General features: G+C 39.5%; 1 protein-coding gene across 1 annotated transcript in view; it reads left to right on the forward strand.

Moving 5' to 3' along the window:
• The window catches only part of TBC1D9 (TBC1 domain family member 9), an 84,949-nt gene that overhangs the window by 33,725 nt on the left and 31,319 nt on the right, over positions 1 to 19,905 (forward strand). The window contains exons 3-7 of the mRNA XM_061584889.1: positions 3,642 to 3,760; positions 5,097 to 5,325; positions 7,403 to 7,664; positions 8,752 to 8,959; positions 13,743 to 13,949. Coding sequence (XP_061440873.1) covers positions 3,642 to 3,760; positions 5,097 to 5,325; positions 7,403 to 7,664; positions 8,752 to 8,959; positions 13,743 to 13,949 — 1,025 coding nt within the window. The remainder of the gene's footprint in view (positions 1 to 3,641; positions 3,761 to 5,096; positions 5,326 to 7,402; positions 7,665 to 8,751; positions 8,960 to 13,742; positions 13,950 to 19,905) is intronic.

Genomic DNA, 19,905 nt, shown 5'->3' on the forward strand with positions numbered 1-19,905 from the left:
TATTGAGGGAGTAATTAATAGAAAATGGTTCCAATCCTTTTCTAATCAAGGATTGTGCACGTGTTAACTGAACTGTCTTTTTGGTCTTTGAACTTGTTCCTTTTTTTCTTCAATAATTTTTATTCAGATTTTCATAAAACATACAAGACAAAATCATAAAACATTCAAAGACAAAAAACAAAATCAAAAATAGTTAAACAAAAAGAAAAAAAGAAAAAAAAAAACAAAAATAAAAAAATAAAAAAAAATAAAAAGTAAAATATTGACTTCCCATTTGTCAAAGATCAAATCAGTTATAAGTCTATAATATATAACAATCCTGTCTCTTAAGTCATATTATAAAATCACTTTCCTCCAGTAGTTATCTTACTTAATCATCAAATCTCATAAACATTACTTTATTCTTTCCACAAAAAGTCAAAGAGAGGTTTCAATTCTTTAAGAAATATATCTATCAATTTTTTTTTTCCAGATAAGCATATCGATTAATCCATCTCATTACTAATTATGATAATCTTGTTGTCATAACCATAGTCAAAATAAACATTTCAATTAATCCATCACATCAGAATCTGTTAGGTTCAGTAATTTCAGTAGCCATTGTTCTATTATCCCTATTAGTTCCATTTTCCATCTTCCATCTTCAGTAGTCTTGTTAAGTCCAGTAATTTCAGTATCCAATCTTCCATTATCAGTATTCCATAATAATCTTGCTGTCAAAGCCATAGTCATATAGTAAGAGTCTGATGGGAATTACCTCTATCCCAAATATTTTCTTGCCATCCATTCTGAATAGGTTGCTGAAATACTGCTGTAAAATCATATCTCTGTTCTTTTTTTCAAAATACACTGGGTCATCTCTTGAAAGTTTTTCCATTGTCACATGGCTGCAGTTAATTCCATAGATTTTCTCTATATTGGGCTCCATCACATCATTCCAGTCCAGAAGATTATCCATGCCATTGATAACTTTATCTCTAGAATCTTCATTAATTTCTTCAGAGATAACATTGAGTTCCAAACAATAGATTTTATTTCTAAAGTCCATAGACTCCAAATCTTGTTCCTGTTCCACGTTTGTTCCAATCTCCGGGATCTCCTCTCTCACAGGGACCCCTGTTCCAGTCTCCAGGGTCTCCTCTCTCACAGGGACCCCTGTTCCAGTCTCCAGGGTCTCCTCTCTCACAAGGACCCCTATGTCTTTAATCTCCTGTGTCTCCAAACAATAAATTTTATTTCTAAAGTCCATAGACTCCAAATCTTTTTCCTGTTCCACGTTTGTTCCAATCTCCGGGGTCTCCTCTCTCACAGGGACCCCTTCCAGGGTCACCTCTCTCACAGGGACCCCTATATCTTTAATCTCCTGCTTCATTTTACTCAATTCAATTTTCAGCTCCTTACAACCCTGTCGCAGGTTTTGTTTCGTTATCTCAATCTCATCCATTATTTTCTGAAACATAGTTATTTCCAGCTTCTCAGCCACTTTCTTAATTGCCATTTTAAAAGAAAAATATAGGAAAACCACTTCTTATTTCAGCAACAATTGGGTTAATACTCCAAACTTGGTGACATCACAGTATAAACAGAGCAGACAGCCTTATCTCTCCATGTTTAAGTAAACAAAATGCAGTTCCTAGGATCGAAACAATTAATGGCGGTCGTCAGAAAACAGATTCGTCAAAATAAAATAGACCAAAAAGAGAGTAGTCTCAGACAATATAATATTCTTCGAAATAAAAATCTGGAATAGAAATCCCTCTTCTGTGTATATCTTTAGAATGCAAATCCAGGACAGCTTTTTGCAACAAAAACAGAGATAAGCTATTAATTAGTGAGTAGCAGAGAGAAGTTATGGCTCCCCAGTGAGATGTCAAAAACCGATCAATCTGGCAAATCTCTTTTAAACAGCAACAATTTAAGTCAAGTAAAAGAAAAATATAGAAAGAAGGGTGCTTGCCTGTTAGTGCGTTCTCTCTTAGAAGATAAGATGAACGTTCGCTTTTCCAGATAGAGCTTGTTGTTAAAAATCCGTCCCACCTTCGTCGGCTGGACCTCGTCCCATAAATTAATGAGATCTGGTCGTCCCAACAAAAATAGGCTTTGAGGTTAATCTCTTCGTTTCTCCCTACCCGGGAGAAGTTTAATCAGTCAAAAAAAGAAAAAATCTGACTGATATATCTGAATAAGCTTCTTTTGAGGCAGGAGCCCGTCTCAAAAGCAGGCACAGGCTAAGTCACCCTTCCCGGAAGTCGGTCTTTGAACTTGTTCCTGAGCAGTTTGCTGTGTGTGTAATGTTAATTAGTATGTGAGCATAAAGATTTATAAAAAATCCAAGTAATATACATCATCTGATTTCTGGTATTACATAGAATCTCCATAGATCAGAGTGGGGAATCTATGGCTCTCCAGATGTTGCTGGGCTACAACTCCCATCATTTCTGACCATTGGCCATGTTGGCTGAAGCTGATGGGAACTGGAGGCCGATAACATCAAGAGGGTCACAGGTTCCCCAGGCCTGTCCTAGGTCTCTCTGAGTTTGGTAAGAGCACAGTGTGTCTGCATGTAAATGGTTGGAGCAGGATTTTTGTAATTCATCCCTATCTCAATCCACTCCCCCATCTGCAGTGTAGGAATAAGGGCTACATACACCACTCTGACACACATAAACACACATCTACAATATGCACATGATAATGGAAAAATATTTATCCCCTTCTGTTGATGAAACATATTTACAGAGTAATTATTTCCAATACTAAAAGACCTTAGCTGAGAGAGTATGAACTTCTGTCTTTGCTTCTACTTTTGGGGCAAGGAGATGACACCGTGCTGCCAAATGACTACAACAATAAAGTTCTCAGTTTCTAATTTGTCCTTTAAGGAGTGACTGTAAATTTTCAACACTCTGAGAGAGAACCAAGGGTTAAAAAATAACTAGAAAATCCAGTCTGCAGAAAACTGTCAATCTAGTAAAGCCTAATCAGCCAACAGATTGCAGAGGCCCAGTTCAGATGTAACAGAAAACCTTGATGGACTGTAATGTGAACAAGTTGTTAAGATCCTCAGGCTCCTGTGTGCCCCCTTCCCTCTTCACCTCTTTCATGCCTGTGGGGAGGAAATCGCAAGCGTTTAATTCTTCTTTTCAACAAACCGTAGTTCCCCATGACATCCAAACTCAAGGAACTGTGGCTTGTTTAAAATACAGGTAGTGAGAACAAGCCAGGATCCTACTATAGTTTCAGATCCTGGCTTGTTCTGAAACCATAGACAAACTACACTTTCTTGAGCTCAGATGCCATTGGGAACCATGGTTGGATTAAAACAGTAAGCAAAAGCTTGTGATTTCTTCCAAACAGGCATGTGAAAGAAGGAAGAGGGGAGCAGCTTAGAACTATGTCCTGTTCACTTCTCAGGATACCATGGTTTCTGAAGTAGGCTATGGTGTACTGTGGAATTAAATTACTCTTCTATGCTGGTTTGCTTTAAAATGCACAATGTGCTCTGATTTGCAGCTTTCTTGGAGATCACCTCTGATACACATATTGTTTCATGCACCATATCTGTCAGTAAAATATTTATTTATTTGCTTTGTGATGCATAAGCTACACACATCTAGCAACTTACCTTGTTCTTGTATTAGGTTGTTCAAGGAAAGAAATAACTGAGCACTGGGAATGGCTTGAACAGAATTTACTACAAACTCTTTCAATCTTCGAAAATGAAAATGACATAAACACGTTTGTCAGAGGAAAAATACAGGTAGTATATATGTACTGTCAGCACAGTTAATTATCAATGTTACTAAGAAAAACTATTACGTACATGTGTCCTTTATACCTGATTTGCTGGTTTGTGTACTCCTGTGTTTAGGAAAACAGTTTCCAGTGACAATGTGTTCTTACCTAGTTTAAAGAAGCACACACCAGTGTAAACAAACACATTTGTATTATCAAATTGCATAGATAAAGGTGAGATCTAAAGAATTACTTCAAGCTTGGCAAGGATTTCTGCTAGCCCTGTGGGATTCCTGAATTTTCATCTTCTAATAGCAGAATAGTTGTGCCCCCCTACCAGATCACAATTTTATAAACATTTGCAATCAGTTTACAAAAACAGATTTGCTGTGTAGCTTGGGATACTGCTGTTTGAGAGAGAATAAGGCTAAGGCCTTTTTGGTAGAGTGGATCTAGTTTGTGTCTTTGTTTGAATCTTGGCCTCTCTGTTCTATCCAAATGTTCTTGAGATATCTTATGTAAATTAGATTTAACTATTAAGGCTTTGTCTTGCAACACTCTTCTCTATCTTGCTTTGTAAATTAGAATTGCAGAGTCATGTGGCATCTTAAAAGCTAAGGAATTTATTATGACAAAAGATTTGTGGACTCAAGTCTACTTCCTTTAAAGCTTATGCCACAATACATTTGTTAGTCTTTAAGGTGCCACAAGAGTGATTATTTTTGTTTTAACAAACTAACATGGCTCCCCTTTTGGAAATTGTTATAGTGACAGATGCTTTTCCTGTAGTATTTGAAGGCAATAGAGCATGTAGACCAGGGGTGGGGAACCTGGAGCCCTGCAAATGTTGCTAGACTATAGCTTCCATCATCCCTGATCATTGGCCATGCTGGCAGAGGCTGATGGGATTTGTACTCCTACAATATCTGTAGGGCTACAGGTTCTCCACCTCTGATACAGACTTATTCTATATGAAGGGGCCATAGCTCAGGGGTAGAGTATCTGCTATGCATGCAGTAGGTGCCAGGTCCAATCCCTGACATCTCCAAGTAGGGCTGGGAGGGATTCCTTGCCTGAAACCCTGGAGAGCTGCTGCCAGTCAGTTTAGGCAATACTGAGCTAGATGGACCAGTGGGTCTGACTCAGTATAAAGCAGCTTCCTCTTTTCCTATCATTCTTCTAACCTGATTACAGCACCATATCACAGTAGTATACATTGAAGGGTGTACTATAGATAAGTACCTAGATGTCTGTGTACTAAAAAGTTCCCGTCCCCCTTTCATTTTTTTTTAATTTTAAAAGCCAAAGTACACAGATATTTTTCGGGTAGTCAAATTGTCCTGTGTGATCTTCTGTTCCAGGGCATCATTGCAGAATATAACAAAATCAATGGTATCAAGGAGGAGGATGATACTGAAAAATTTAAGGAAGCAATCGTGAAATTCCACAAACTGTTTGGAATGCCAGAAGAAGAGAAACTGGTGAATTACTACTCCTGCAGTTACTGGAAAGGGAAGGTCCCTCGTCAGGGCTGGATGTATCTCAGCATTAACCACCTCTGTTTTTATTCCTTTCTCATGGGGCGGGAAGGTATGTATGAGAGGCTTCTGTGTTTATTAACTGTTTTGACGTGGTACAAAAGTACCATGAGAAAATGTTGGAAAGATGGTGATGTAGAAGTACACACATGGTAGCCTTTCTAGGTACCTATCTTCCCAGGTAGCTTCAGTCATTGTTGGTGGATTTGATGTAGTGCAGGAATTGGCTTAATGGACTATGTCTTGCTGCCATGTTTTTCCCTCCTTTAAGAATTGCCCATTTATTATAAGTGTGCCCTATGCCACTTTTGTGGAGACCTGGAATGTATTGGCTCTAGGTTTAGGATTGGTGCTACAGTGGCAACATATTATGCCAAAGTGCTATTGGGAGTGGGCAGCATTTGCTATTGAAAGTCAGCTGTGTCAAAGAAATACCACAGACCACAACTTCATAGATGACAAGTTGAGGGCAAAGTAGCCTGATGGTCTAAAGAAGCTGAGTCTTCATTGTTCAAATTAAAGGAACAGACACTGGATAATGCTGTATGTGTCAAGTAGTGAACATTATGTGCAAACAGTAAATATGAGCAAAAGACAATTAAATTCTCATTCAATAGATAATTTTGTATATAATCAACTTTGTTTCTGCCTCAGTGCAGTTGTTGATGACTCAGGCATACATATGCACAAAACATTAATCATTTGTGTGACGGCTCTGTAAGATGTTTACAGCTTTAAACTGCACAACTGTGTGATTAATTGCACTTTCGCTGGCTAGCAGTCAGCTCATCAACATCCTACCACCACAACAATTACAAACATTCCTAGTATCTGAATCCATTATGAGCTGTACCTGCAGCAGGAATAGGAAACCGGTGGCCCTCCAGATGTTGCTGGATCCAACCTCCATCAGCCACAAACAGCATGTCCAGTGGTCAAGGATGATGGGAGTTGTAGTCCAGCAACATCTGGAGGGCCTCAGGTTCCCCACTCCTGGCCTATAGTGTGTTGTGGTGTATCTGCCTATAGTGGATGAAGTTACTGCATATTGATTTAATGTATGTCTCAAAATTGCATTGTTCTAATCCGAGTTCAGAATGTAGTAACAAGATTTCAATTTGATGTAAATTATGGGGAAAAGTGGCGGATATACTGATTTGAGAACGTAAGCACAACTTGATCTTTCTGTAATCCAGCCAGATGCCTCTGGGAAGCTTACAAGTAGGGCCTGAAGGAGATAGCCAACTCCTTTTGTTTATGCTCAGCACCTGTTATTTAGTGGTATAATGCTTTTGTTCTTATTTCCATTTAATTATCATGGCTAAAAATCATAGAGAGACTGATCTTCTGTGAGTTTGAGTTAGTTCATGCATATGTGGGTAATGCACAGCAAGCCCAAACAATGCATGGTGCTTATGTGCTCTACCTATTCTCCTCCCACAACATTGGTAGGAACTGGCACATTTACTTCCACTTTCAAAGAATCTTGACTTAGATTCTTGACTGTGGGAACCAGGCAAAGCTGGTTGGTTGAACAAGTTCTAGGTAGTTGAATAAGCCAGCTTGATAACCAATAGTTTGAAGTTGGCTTGTTTGCCAACTAAACACTGGTAGTGTTATGTGTGAACTAGGAATTCTGCTTTAAAACAAAGATGAGATTCTTTGACACTAAAAGTAAACTTGGCAGAATTCCTCCTCTTGGCTGTGTGAGGGGGAACCCGCAATCCAGATCCACATAGCACTAAACCATGGTTTAGCATTCTCTGTGAATCAGCCCTTTTAACCTTTTCTTAAAGTCCTTGAAGCTAATGGCCATCACCACATTCCATAATAGAGAATTCTGTAAGTGAATTATGTATTGTGTGTCTGACTCAGTAAATGCTTTTCATGCCAAGTGAGGCACTGTACTGAGGCTGCAGTCCTAAACACATTTACAATAGAGTAAGACCCACTGAAGGAAGTGAGACTTAATACTGAGTAAATATGCATAGTCCCACTGTAGAGCGCTGAAATAATGGTATAAGTACATAGTTGTTTGAAAGCTGTTGTGTTGTTTACATCAGTTATTTTTGGATTTGAAACTATTGAGTGATCTTGTTCTCTGCTGACTCTTGATTTCTTTTGATTAGCCAAGCTAGTCATCCGGTGGGTTGACATCACCCAGCTTGAGAAGAATGCTACTCTGCTTTTACCTGATGTGATCAAAGTTAGCACAAGGTCCAGTCAGCATTTCTTTTCAGTTTTCCTCAACATCAATGAAACTTTTAAACTAATGGAACAACTTGCCAACATAGCCATGAGACAACTCTTGGATAATGAAGGCTTTGAGCAAGACAAATCACTGCCCAGACTTAAAAAGAAATCCCCCAGAAAAGTGTCTGCATTAAAACGGTAGGTTTCAACGTCAGTATATATTCACATATATCTTGTTATTTCGAAATTCCATGTACACTTACGGCACTGTACAAATAAGAACATGCTAAATTTGACTGTTATAGGCAAGTCCCTCTGACTTTAGTAGAAAATAGAATCAAGCATGTAACGAAGCTGATTGAAATAGAGACTAAGGACAGGTGCACATATAGGGCAGATGCATTGGCATTCAGTGTTGGATCGAGTTGGCCCTCTGTGAGAAGCGGACTAAATGAATTGCTCCTTCATCCCCAGCTCAGTGTTCCCTTTTAGTAGAGATGTGTTATGTTTCCAGAATGGAGAGGACTTTTTTCTGTAGTGGCACCCTTACTTTGGAATGCCCTCCCCAAAAAGAGGCATATTTGGTGCTGACATAATAAGATCTTTGGTGCCAGATGAATACCTTCCTATCAATTCAGGAATTTTAGACACCCCTGAACTTGCTTGCATTTGGGAAGAATGTAAGCCTCCTCCTCCTCACCCAGCATAGTGGGCTGCTGGACGAAGAATTGAAGGTTTTGTCCCTCCTCCAGTGGCTTGTTACATTTCCATGGTGGCCCCTTTCTGTGCATCCATCATAGAAACGAAGAGGGCCTACAGAGGAGAGAAGGAGCACTTCTTCCATCCAGTGCCAGTCCTCTGTATTTACATGCACAGGAAGCAAAGCTTCCTCCTCCGTAGAAGTGCAGTGGGCTGGTGGAGAATACATAGAGTGCTCTGCGCCTCCTCCATCAGCCTGCTATGTTTCTAGCCTGCAACACTTTTTACTAGCCTGCTTTTTACACATAAGAGTAAATAGACTGCTATCTGTCCTCCAGCCCCTCTTATGGGTAAAAAGTGGCAAATTTTGCAGGCTAGTAACTTTGGGGGCTAATTTACAAAACTGTCATGAAGCATACAGATATCAGCGCTCCAGTGAAGGTATTCACTGGAATGTTCTTTCCTGGTATCTTACTCATGTTTGTGAAAAATTAAATCGCAATGTACATTTATCTGATCTGTGAAGACTTATGCATACACACTGAATTTTAATATGAACAATGAAACTTTGAAATACTCGCTTTAGGGATCTTGATGCCAGAGCAAAAAGTGAAAGGTACCGTGCCTTGTTCCGGCTTCCAAAGAATGAAAAACTAGATGGACATACAGATTGTACTCTCTGGACTCCATTTAACAAAATGCACATCTTGGGCCAGATGTTTGTGTCTACAAATTACATCTGTTTCACTAGCAAGGAAGAAAACCTGTGCAGCCTCATTATCCCACTACGTGAGGTGGGTATCAAGCCTGGCCATTTTTTTATACCACTTATGTAAAGTTCACTGACTCCTTCACTTCCACATAGCATCTCAGCAATGAACTCAATTTCTTTCAGTGCTAGTTTTCTGTAAATTATACCATCTTTTACACAACCATAAGGATCCCTTCATATTTGGTCCTGTAGTTGTTGGTAGTTCTAATATACATCATCTGTCTGTCACAGAAGGAGCTGTGAGGAGTTTGCTTCCCATCCACCTGGTAAGAAAGAATACTCTGCTAGTTGCCGTGAGACTGGAGAGCAGGAGGGAAGCATATTCTAACTTCTACTATTGGCAAGGGGACCTAGGGCCATTGGGAGGCAACATCTCCTTCCTAGGAAGATCATCATGCCAAAGGGGAGATGAACCCCATTGGCTAGTTGAAGGATCAGCTGTTCCATTGCTTGCTTTCCTCTTCCTTCCCATTCATTCTTCATATTTTATTTGAATATGAAGACATGTATCTCTTGTAGCATTAAGTAACTCATTCCATTAGCTCAAGGATTTACGCTTGCACAACAGACTCCCTCCCCCTGCACATCACCTAAATCTCTTCTGGGGGTTCCTCAAACCCTCTGGAGCAGATTTGGGGAGGTGTGGAGCTCATGGGAAGGGGGGGTTCCATTGTGCAAGCGTAAATCTTGCGCTAACAGAATGAGTCCATTGAATACCACCCTCAGTTGTGACTCTGCAGGCAGGGTCTATTGTATCTTTTCACACATTTACAGCACATAGGAAGTTTGTGGTACTTTTTTAGTCTTAAATAATAATAATAAAAGTAGCATTAGCATTATTGGCATTTAAAATTGACCTAACTACTGTATATTCTCCAAAGAGCAGGAGAGATGAGTCCATGCCTTAATGGGTGCAATCTAATAGTCACAATACAAAAGGTAAAGGGGACTGGCATAGAAGAGGAAAATAAACATGCTCATTTACCAACTCTTGCATAATGACCAGGTGGAATGGCCACAGCTAAGACAGTCCTGAGGGGAGAGGAGCCAAATTCTAGTTTGCCCCCGTCAGAATAATGGATAGGCCCTTGTTGTTTTGCTTCTCTTTTGGGCACAACCAGGTGGAATGGCCACTGCAGGAGAAGTTCTGGGAAGTACATCGGTGTTGAAGCCTTTCATTAGTGCTTGCTTATTGGCTAAGGAAAATAGATGTAGGTTTCAGGGAATTTTAAAGAGATTATTGAGGACCTAACCAGAGCTCTGTAATATCAGCAAGATGGCTTCTGTTGCTTGGGAAAGCTTTGGGTCTGGTTCTAAGTTCTTTATAGAGCAATCCTAACCATGTCTACTCAGAAGTAAGTCCTATTGAATTTAGTGGAGCTTACCCACAGGTAAATGGAGTTAGGATTGCAGCCTTAATTTCTGTAAGGCACACACATTTTGAGGCACGCCCTCGTATACACATCCTTTGGGTAAATACTTTTGCTTCAGGAATTTCAGACACTGAGTCACTTTCCATTATCCACTACACTGGAAGCTACCATGTTGGTTGGGGATAGTCTGTGCTCCTAAGTGGCAGGTTGTCATCTTAGAAAGAAACATGTTTAACCATCACTGTCAGACTGGCATGTGACATCCAGGCAAACCTTTTGGCCAATATGCCTCTGTATATCAAGTGCTGGAAATGGCAGGAGGGGAGAGTGCAATCCCCCAGGCATCTGACTGGCCACTTTAAGAAGAGAATGCTGGACTTGACCAGACCCAGCAGGGCTTCTCTTAGTTCTTATGAAGGAATGTTAAAATGCTTTTCCTGTCAGTTGGCAATATGCACTGTTAATGTGGCTCTCTTGCATTGTGAACAGATTTACAGCTAGTATGAATAAAAAATAGGAACCTGGTTGGGAGAAGTTTTAGAAAATATCATTTAAGTTATTGAGGCACAGCTGGTGATCTTTGAATACAACTATGTTAAATGAAATAGAGAAAAACAAATTGTCCCTTCTAGCTAATGACACATTAAAACTCTATAATAATAATAGTTGTCCATACATCCTTAAATTAAAAAGCCCTCTATAGACTGAAACTAAAGCCTCTGTAAATGGAACTGTTATCATCCTGAAGTGCCTAATGCAATTTTTATTGCATCTGATAAGCTATCTGAAAGCAGTGGTTTGAAGATCTTACGAGATTTTCTTCGTGTTCTTGAGAAGGGTCTTTCAGTATATGTTTTCATTTCTAACTTATTCTCTGTTAATGAAATAAGAGCATCACAACTACTCAGACACGCACACACATGAGTGATATTTTAGTACAAGAGCAAGCTGGTTTCCGTAATGGGCGTTCAACAACAGATCAAGCTCTTGTATTGCACCACCAGATAACAAAATACACCACCAGAAAAGGCAGCGCCCTTTATGTTGCGTTCATAGACTTAAAGATGGCATTTAATTCCGTATCCAGAATAAGACTGTGGGAGAAATTAAATAAATTAGGTATTGACAAACGTCTTTTAGCACTAATAAAGGGCCTTTATGATAACATATCATCTCAAGTAAGATGCTCCAATAAGGGCCACCTTTCAAATCCTATTTACACCTATAAAGGGGTAAAGCAAGGTTGCCCTTTAGCGCCCCTCTTATTTAACATTTACGTCAACGACGTTGTAGCTAGTTTAACCCCTATCTTGTCTCACCCCCCAAGGTTAGCAGGAACTCCGCGTTTTTTACTCCTATACGCAGATGACATAGCTTTAATGTCAAGGACACCCATTGGCTTAAAGCGGCTGTTAGCCGCATTAACATCTTTCTGTGCATCGGAATCTTTAATTATAAATCATTCAAAATCGAAAGTCATAGTCTTTTCTAAAAAGAAAAAAAAACATCTTTGGCGCATCAATGGCCACCTAGTTGACCAGGTAAATAGCTTTAAGTATCTGGGTATAACTTTTCAAGCTTCAGGATCCTTTCAACAACAGATTAACGCAGCCGCTTTAAATGCAAAAAGATCAATGAAGGCATTAATGACCTTCTATCAGCGTGGCGGTCAATCCCTTCCATCAGCTGTTAAGATATTCCTGGCGAAAATTATTCCCCAATTGTTATATGGATCTCAAATCTTCTTCCTTGAGAAACATTCGGCCCCAGAATCTATTCAAAACACTTTTATGAGAGCTGTTCTGGCTGTCTCTACCTGTATACTGAGTTTTATTCTGAGGTTGGAAACAGGTTTACAATCAATTGAATCGCGCATTTGGGTTCTCAGAATAAATGCATGGTTGAAACTGATTTTTGAGCCAAAAGGTCTTGCCCCTTTTATTTTAGTTGATGATTTTAAATCAATGTGGGAAAAGCTGATTTTAGATAAAGTAACTATGTTGGGCTTTTCCGTACCGTTAATTCTAAAAATGGGCTATGACACAGCCCGTGTGGCTATTTGCCAACGCATTAAAGACGTAGACTTTCAACACCATTTGCTGCTGATAAGAAAACATAGGTATAACCCTAGATGTTTCCTTCCCATGCCCTATTTAGCCGATTTGACTCTTCCAAAATATCGAAGGGCCTTCACTTTGGTGAGAATGAATACTCTCCCCTCTGCCCTTTTGGAGGGCAAGTTTAACAAAGTCCCATACGGAGAAAGAAATTGCCCCTGTGGCAATGAAGAAACGGAAACTAATGTCCATGTTTTATTGAGATGCCCTTTTTATTATGATCTAAGGCAACAGCTAATTTCCCCTATTTTAGTTTCCTTCCCTGGTAGACCAGAATCTTTTTATGTCGATTACCTATTAGGTGATTACTCCCCCCAGGTTACGTATAAAGTCGCCAAATATATTGCGGCTTCTATTTCTTGTAGGAAAGCTTTGATCAAATCCTTGTAAAAACTGATTGGATGTATGTTGCCGACATATTTTACTGTTTGTATTTGTGTATCTGGTCTATGACTGAAATAAATTATATTATTATTATTACACATGAGTGAATGGTACAAGAGCCAATGTTATGAGTTAGGGACAAGGCTACCTCAGGACTAGTACCATATTTTGCACAAAAAGGCCTCAGGTTCATTATCCTTGTCATCTCTAGTTAAAAAATGTTCAAGCAGCAACAGATGATGAGAGACTCTATAAAATCATTGTCATAGTATACTGTCATAGTAGACATTATTAGGCTCAATGAACAAATTCTCTCTGACCTGATATAAGGCAGCTTCCTATAATCCTATGCTAGCATTACCAAATTGACAGTTTTGGGCAGTAGACAGTCACGATATGAGAGAATTTTTCTTCCTACTACTCTTACATTTCAGCTACCTTCTAGAATCTTGCTTTTGCTCTAGGCAGTTTCATCTGGAGTAGAGATTCCCTAGATGTCTAGTAAAAGGTCATCCTTGTACGTGCTGAGCTGCTAGATCAAAGTAGTGCTCCTTGCAAGTGATATTTACTTTTTGCTGAATGGCCAAATGTTAGAGATCTTGGAGTTCTTGGGATAAACTCTACCCTATCCCTTAACCCCAGCACCCCTGGTGCCACTGGTAGACCTGATCAGAATAGGGAGACACTGATAGATCTTGTAGACTGATTATTTAGTTTTGCGTTATAGGGCTGTGATGCTTGTGCACCTCCTGTCCTGTGCAGAAATGAAAATTCATATTCAGCTTTACTGTTGTGACGGTGTCATAGAAATCATTAGCAAATACAATATATTTATACAGACTACAGAGTTAAGATTTTGCCATTACCAAATATTGAAGAAATATGACCTGTTGTGTGTGTGGTTTTTTTCTTTTGTTCTCCTCTCCCTTAGGTGACTATTGTAGAAAAAGCTGACAGCTCTAGTGTATTACCTAGCCCATTATCTATCAGCACTAAAAACCGAATGACATTTCTCTTTGCCAATTTAAAAGACAGAGACTTTCTGGTGCAGAGAATTTCTGACTTCCTCCAGCAAACTACTTCCAAAATATACTCTGAAAAAGAAATTTCTGGAAGTTACAACAGCTCAGATGATGAGGTGGGTAGATGACTTCCATGTCAGAAAAGTTTCTGTTAATTTCACTTTAATAAGTTTATATAATTATGAGTAGCTGATCCCAAGTAATAAATGTGTCAAGATTAATATTTGTCAAACAGATGGTCTCCAAGCTCCATTGACATGAAGCTGTTATGATCTTCCTTGTCCTTCATAAACAGCTGAGTCAAGCATTTAGGCAGGCACATGTAAGCTCTCTCATGCACTTGTTCCACCTAAGAATGCACATGGAGCATTGAGTGTTCGAAAATGCTTTCATATCAGTATTTCCTGGGGCATGGAGCGCCAATAGTATACAGGTGTAGAGTTCTGTATCATGTACTCTTACGTTGGCTTTTAAGAGTATCAAGGTTTTATTGGATAGAAAGGGGCTTTGATGCAATGGATTGGTACAGGTGATATCTGCAAACCACAAAACAACTGTGTGGAAATACATGCTAGTCCATATGATAGACTGGAGGAATTGTCTGATTGGCATAACTGACATAATCTACATAGAAAAAAAATTACAACATGGTGCCTGCTTGCCATGCAGTTGTGTGATTTACAGGTTTTAGATGTGTCGGTTCACTGCATCAAATGCATTTTCCATCAGACAAAACCTGAATTTCTAAAATGAGAGGTGAGTTGTGCTTTGACCCAGAACCTCAGTTGCCTAATACAAGATGACTTGAGTAGCTGTGGTTATATTCAAGTCATGAAAAAGTTCTTTGCCTGTAACCAGAGGTACTCTCCTTTTGTTTCACATATTCTTGAAATTTGAAATGGATTCCAAGATTTGAGCTCAAATTAAGCTGTAGTTTGGTTGAACATTTATTTCTGCACATCTCATGTAGTGCTAAAGGGCCAAGTTAGCAACATGGGACAGTGCCTCTTTTGGCATATCTTAAGACCCAGCAAAAATAGACTACTTAGCTGATAACATGGTAATGGAATAGTGCTTCAGAAGCAAATGACTCTTGGAAAATGAGGTAGTCTTTCTAGCACTCGCAGCTCATCAGTTGGATGATACTTTGTATAGACTTGGAAAGAACTGGAGTTGCTGTTTGTGGTTTTATTTAGATATAACACCAAACCATGATTTAGCACTACAAGAACAAACCTTTAAGGAGCCTGAAGCTTGCATTCTTCCTTCTCCCTCTTTCTTGCCCCTGGCCCCTTGGTGATTCTCTGCCTACTTTCCTGGTCTGAAGCAAAACATTGTTGGTTATTCTGGCAAAATACCAAAAACTATTATTTGCATATCCCCTGCAAATCAGGATCAAAACTTGCTGTTCAATCCAGGTTTGCAGAGCAAGCACAAACTATAGTTTGCTATTCTATGATTTAGATGCAACACCAAACCATGGTTTGTAGTTATGTACCTGAGCATTTGGCCTATGTGTTCCTGCTTTGTCCCAAGCAGTGATTCTGTTCTTCCTTTATTTTTTACCACTTCATCTAAAATGGCAGAGTTGGAAAGGGCCTATAAGGCCATCGAGTCCAACCCCCTGCTCAATGCAGGAATCCAAATTAAAGCATACCCATCAGGTGACTGTCCAGCTGCCCCTTGAATGCCTCCAGTGTTGGAGAGCCCACCATCTCCCTAGGTAATAGGTTCCATTGTTGTACCACTCTAACAGGAAGTTTTTCTTGATGTCCAGTCGAAATCTGGCTTCCTGCAACTTGAGCCCGTTATTCTGTGTCCTGCTTTCTGGGACGATTGAGAAGAGATCCTGACCCTCCTCTGTGTGACACCCTTTCAAGTATTTGAAGTGTGCTATCATATCTCCCCTCAGTCTTCTCTTCTCAAAGCTAAACGTGCCCATGTCTTTCAGTCTCTCTTCATAGGGCTTTGTTTCTAGTCCCCTGATCATCCTTGTTGCCCTCCTCTGAACCTGTTCTGGTTTGTCTGCATCCTTATAGTGTTGGTGTCCAGAACTGGATGCAATACTCAAGATGAGGCCTAACCAATGCAGAATAGATGGGAACTAATACTTGACGCAATTTGGAAACTACACTAATGCAGCCAAAAATAGCATTTGCCTTTTTTGCAATCACTGTTTGTGATCAACCACAATTTCAAGATCCTTCTCACATGTAATATTGCTGAGTCAAGTATCCCCCATCTTATAACTGTGCATTTGGTTTCTTTTTCCTAGGTGCAGAACTTTGTACTTATCCCTGTTATTTATTATGTGGTTTTCAGCCCAATGGTCCAGCCTATCAAGATCCCTTTGAATTTTGTTTCCGTCTTCCAGGGTAGTAGCTATCCCTCCCAATTTTGTATCATCTGCAGCTTTGATAACCATTCCCTGCCCCTCCTCATCCAAGTCATTAATAAAAATGGTGAAGAGCACTGGGCCCAGGATTGAACCCTGCGATAACCCACTTGTTATCTACCCCCAGTTTGAGAAGAACCTATTGATAAGCACTCTTTGAGTTCAATTCTGTAGCCAGCTGTGGATCCACCTGATAGTTGTTCTAAACAGCCCACGTTTAGCTAGCTTGCTAATCAGAATGTCATGGGACATTTTGTGAAAAGCTTTGCTGAACTCGAGATGTATTTCCACAGCATTCCCATAGTCTTATCAGGGAGGTTACCCGATCAAAAAATGAGATAAGATTACTCTGGCAGGATTTGTTCTTGATAATCCATGTTGGCTTTGTTTTCAAGGAGTTTACGGATTGACTGCTTTATAATCTTTATAAATCAAGTCTGTGTGTATATCTCAATTAAGCAGTGACACAATCTGGCATGTGAAAATCAGGGGATCTCACCAGCAATTCCAACCTCATGTACCAGAACCTTGATTACAAAAAACAACTATCTTCCATTAAAAGAGGTGATCTGCTGTTAAACGTTGGAAGGGGAGAGGATATATTTACCCAGAAGATGTTGTTTTGTCTGGAAAGTAGCAAAATGCTAGTTATTGACTGTTGAATGCATGCTAACTTGGAAATGAAACACAAGGCAGTAAAAGTCAGCAGAAAGTAGCATGATGGAGTGCACATAAAATTGTCATAATTTATCATAAATATAATTTGTTTGTATTACAAATGAATTTGAATCAGCCTGGAGAAATGACCAAAACTGAAGATTTTAAGACCGTGTCTAGCTTGCCAAATCATCAAATTATAGTCAGAAAGAACTTTAAAAAATTGTGGCAACGAGCCATTAAAAAGCTCACCTCTCTGAATCAGATGATTTTGTTAACTTTATCTATAGATGTGTGCTATTTTTGAGCATGACTATTTATCAAAGGGCTGAAAGTATAAATACTTTCACAGTCTTAGCGAGGTCGGTTGCTGTCAATGGTTCCTCAGTTCCTGCTTTTGGCTCAGTGTGATCATGTGGTTTCTTTCAGCTATTGCTGTGGGTCTGCACACCTTGTGATATATCAAGCTAAATTCCCAGAGGATTAGCAGTGTAGGGCTGCAATCCAGTACACACTTACCTGGGAGTAAGTTCCATTGAACATAATGGAGATTACTTCTGAGTAGACATGAATTGGATTGCAGCCTGTTGGAACAAAAACAGGAGAGTCGTAAAGACTAACAAATATATCATGGCATAAGCTTTCATCGACTAGAGTCTACTGCTTCAGAGAGGGAAGTGCAACACAAGGAATCCCAACAGTGATAATTTGTGTGAAAGCTTCAATGCATGTAAAACAATTAGAGTGAATTTTGCAGAGCACTGTTAATGGCAATACAGTCATCCTGACACTGGTCAGTTAGTCCAAAACCTGTAGAAGGGTAAAACCTGTTACCTCAATTCAAGCAGAAAAAAGGGGTGTGAACCCTGAATGCCAAAGGAGGGAGTTTCAATGTGTTTATTGTATAAATTCTTTGAAGAAGTAGCTTATAGTAAAAAATGCCCAACGCGTTTCAGCCCAACAAGAGCTTTCATCAGGGGATTATGGGAGCTGTAGTTCAAAAAAGTAACTTTTCCAAGCTCTGATTCTGTATTGGAATTTCGCACCTCTGGTGCATATAGAGTTTTAAGCAACCATAATCCCCTGATGAAAGCTCTTGTTGGGCTGAAACGCGTTGGGCATTTTTTACTATAAGCTACTTCTTCAAAGAATTTATACAATAAACACATTGAAACTCCCTCCTTTGGCATTCAGGGTTCACACCCCTTTTTTTCTGCACGTTATTGAATGCCTTCCACTTTCTCTTCTACTTCAATTCAAGCCACAGATGATAGATTGAACGTCTTGATAAGTGTTAATTCTGCAGCTTTCATACTGGAGCTTCCCTTTGAAGTTTCTTTATTGTGTTTATGATATAATAAATAGGTTAGTCTTTAAGATGCCATAAGACTGTTGTTTTTGCCAAGCTAAATGCAGTCCTCCAGAGATATATGGCAGTAGACTTAGTGCTCAACAAGCTTCTGCCTGGAACTGAGGAAGGGTCACAAAGGGGTATTGAAAGCTCCAGGCAGCTTACAGTATATGGCAGAGCAACATTTTACTTGGTAGGTGAAAGGGTGTGTAGGCCTACTATAGAATGAAGCACAAGCATACTTGGTTAAACTAACAGAAAAGCTTCAAGGTTTGGTAAATCCTAGGCCAGACTTATAATTCCTTCATTCCCCGCCACCCTTAGTGTGGCTTTCATATGGCCTCTCTTTAATCAAAAAAGGTAGTTTAAATGTGAAGCAGCAGCATGCGATCATGATCTGCTACACATAAATCTTCTCTGGGAAATTCAAACTAGTGCAAATGCTAGAGGATCTCTGTCTGTCTGAGCTCTTTTCATTTAAAAAATTAAAATCGATTCGGCTTAGAACTGCAGTGTTGAAAAGCTGTTCACCATTTCATCCTCAGACATCCTTTCTCCAGCTTCTGCTTCCCTTTCACTACCTTCCAGACTGATTTGGTTGCAGTATGACTTCTATCTTTTATTAAGGTGATCAACGTCACACTGGTCATATTTGCATGTAACACAAAACCATGGTTTATCACTACCTAGATGAGACCCAACATGCACCCCTTCAAGGGATCCTGGTTTAAAACAAACTCTGCTTTGTTTCATAAGCCAATTTCAAACCAGTAGTTTTGAAGCTGACCTGTTAAACTAACCAGAGATTTGTTTGCTTGGTTTTGTTTAACCAGGGCCCCAGGTTCACTCATGCTAATCCTGGTTCACCACTTAGAGCTAAACTACAGTTTAGTGAAATGTACGAATGCAGGTACTATCTCAGAGACTGAAACTGACACACAGGTGCATGGTGGTTCAACCATTTAATTGCCACAGGCTGCTAACAAGAGGCCTGCTGCAGTATTGCTTTCCTCAACAAGCTGAGCATCTCTTATAAGAAAGCTGTCACACATTTAGTTTGTCCAGCACTTTTACCAATTATATTTGTGGGAGCTGTCATGAATATGATGCTGTTCTTCAATAAAAACCCAAAAGAAAAATGTCTTCTGGCAAACTGTTGTTCTTACATAGTGGAGCAGAATACCCTGCAGGACTAGCATAATTTTATTGCTCTTCTAAATTAGCTTCTTGGAACGCTCCTGGGTACATAATTTTAATAACCACGCCAGTGGCAATTCACAAATGTGTTGTGTTCTATTTTAATAATGTGATGAGACATTGTGGTGTGGGATACTGCAGAAATTGTTTAGAAATTATATTATGAGAGGATTAAATGTTCACTTAATGGAAGGATTTGTGCTCCTTCAAGCTGATTTATGTTGCCAGAATGTCAGTCCTGAAATCTACTGCAGCTTATGCGTTTAGGATTTTTACAGGAATCTACCATTACAAGCATCATTTGCAGACTTCTTATTTGAATTAAAAGGCTTCAGGCATCTGACTTGAGTTGGAGGGGGGGTCATACCTTTGAGACTTATGATGGCAGAAAACATTTGGCTAAAGTGGATTTTCAGCTGCAGTGCTGCAACTTGGCTGGCCTTTCCTCTCCCACCCTCAGTAGTTTGAATTA

This window comes from Rhineura floridana, chromosome 9 (assembly GCF_030035675.1).
Source record: "Rhineura floridana isolate rRhiFlo1 chromosome 9, rRhiFlo1.hap2, whole genome shotgun sequence".
Lineage (NCBI taxonomy): Eukaryota > Metazoa > Chordata > Lepidosauria > Squamata > Rhineuridae > Rhineura > Rhineura floridana.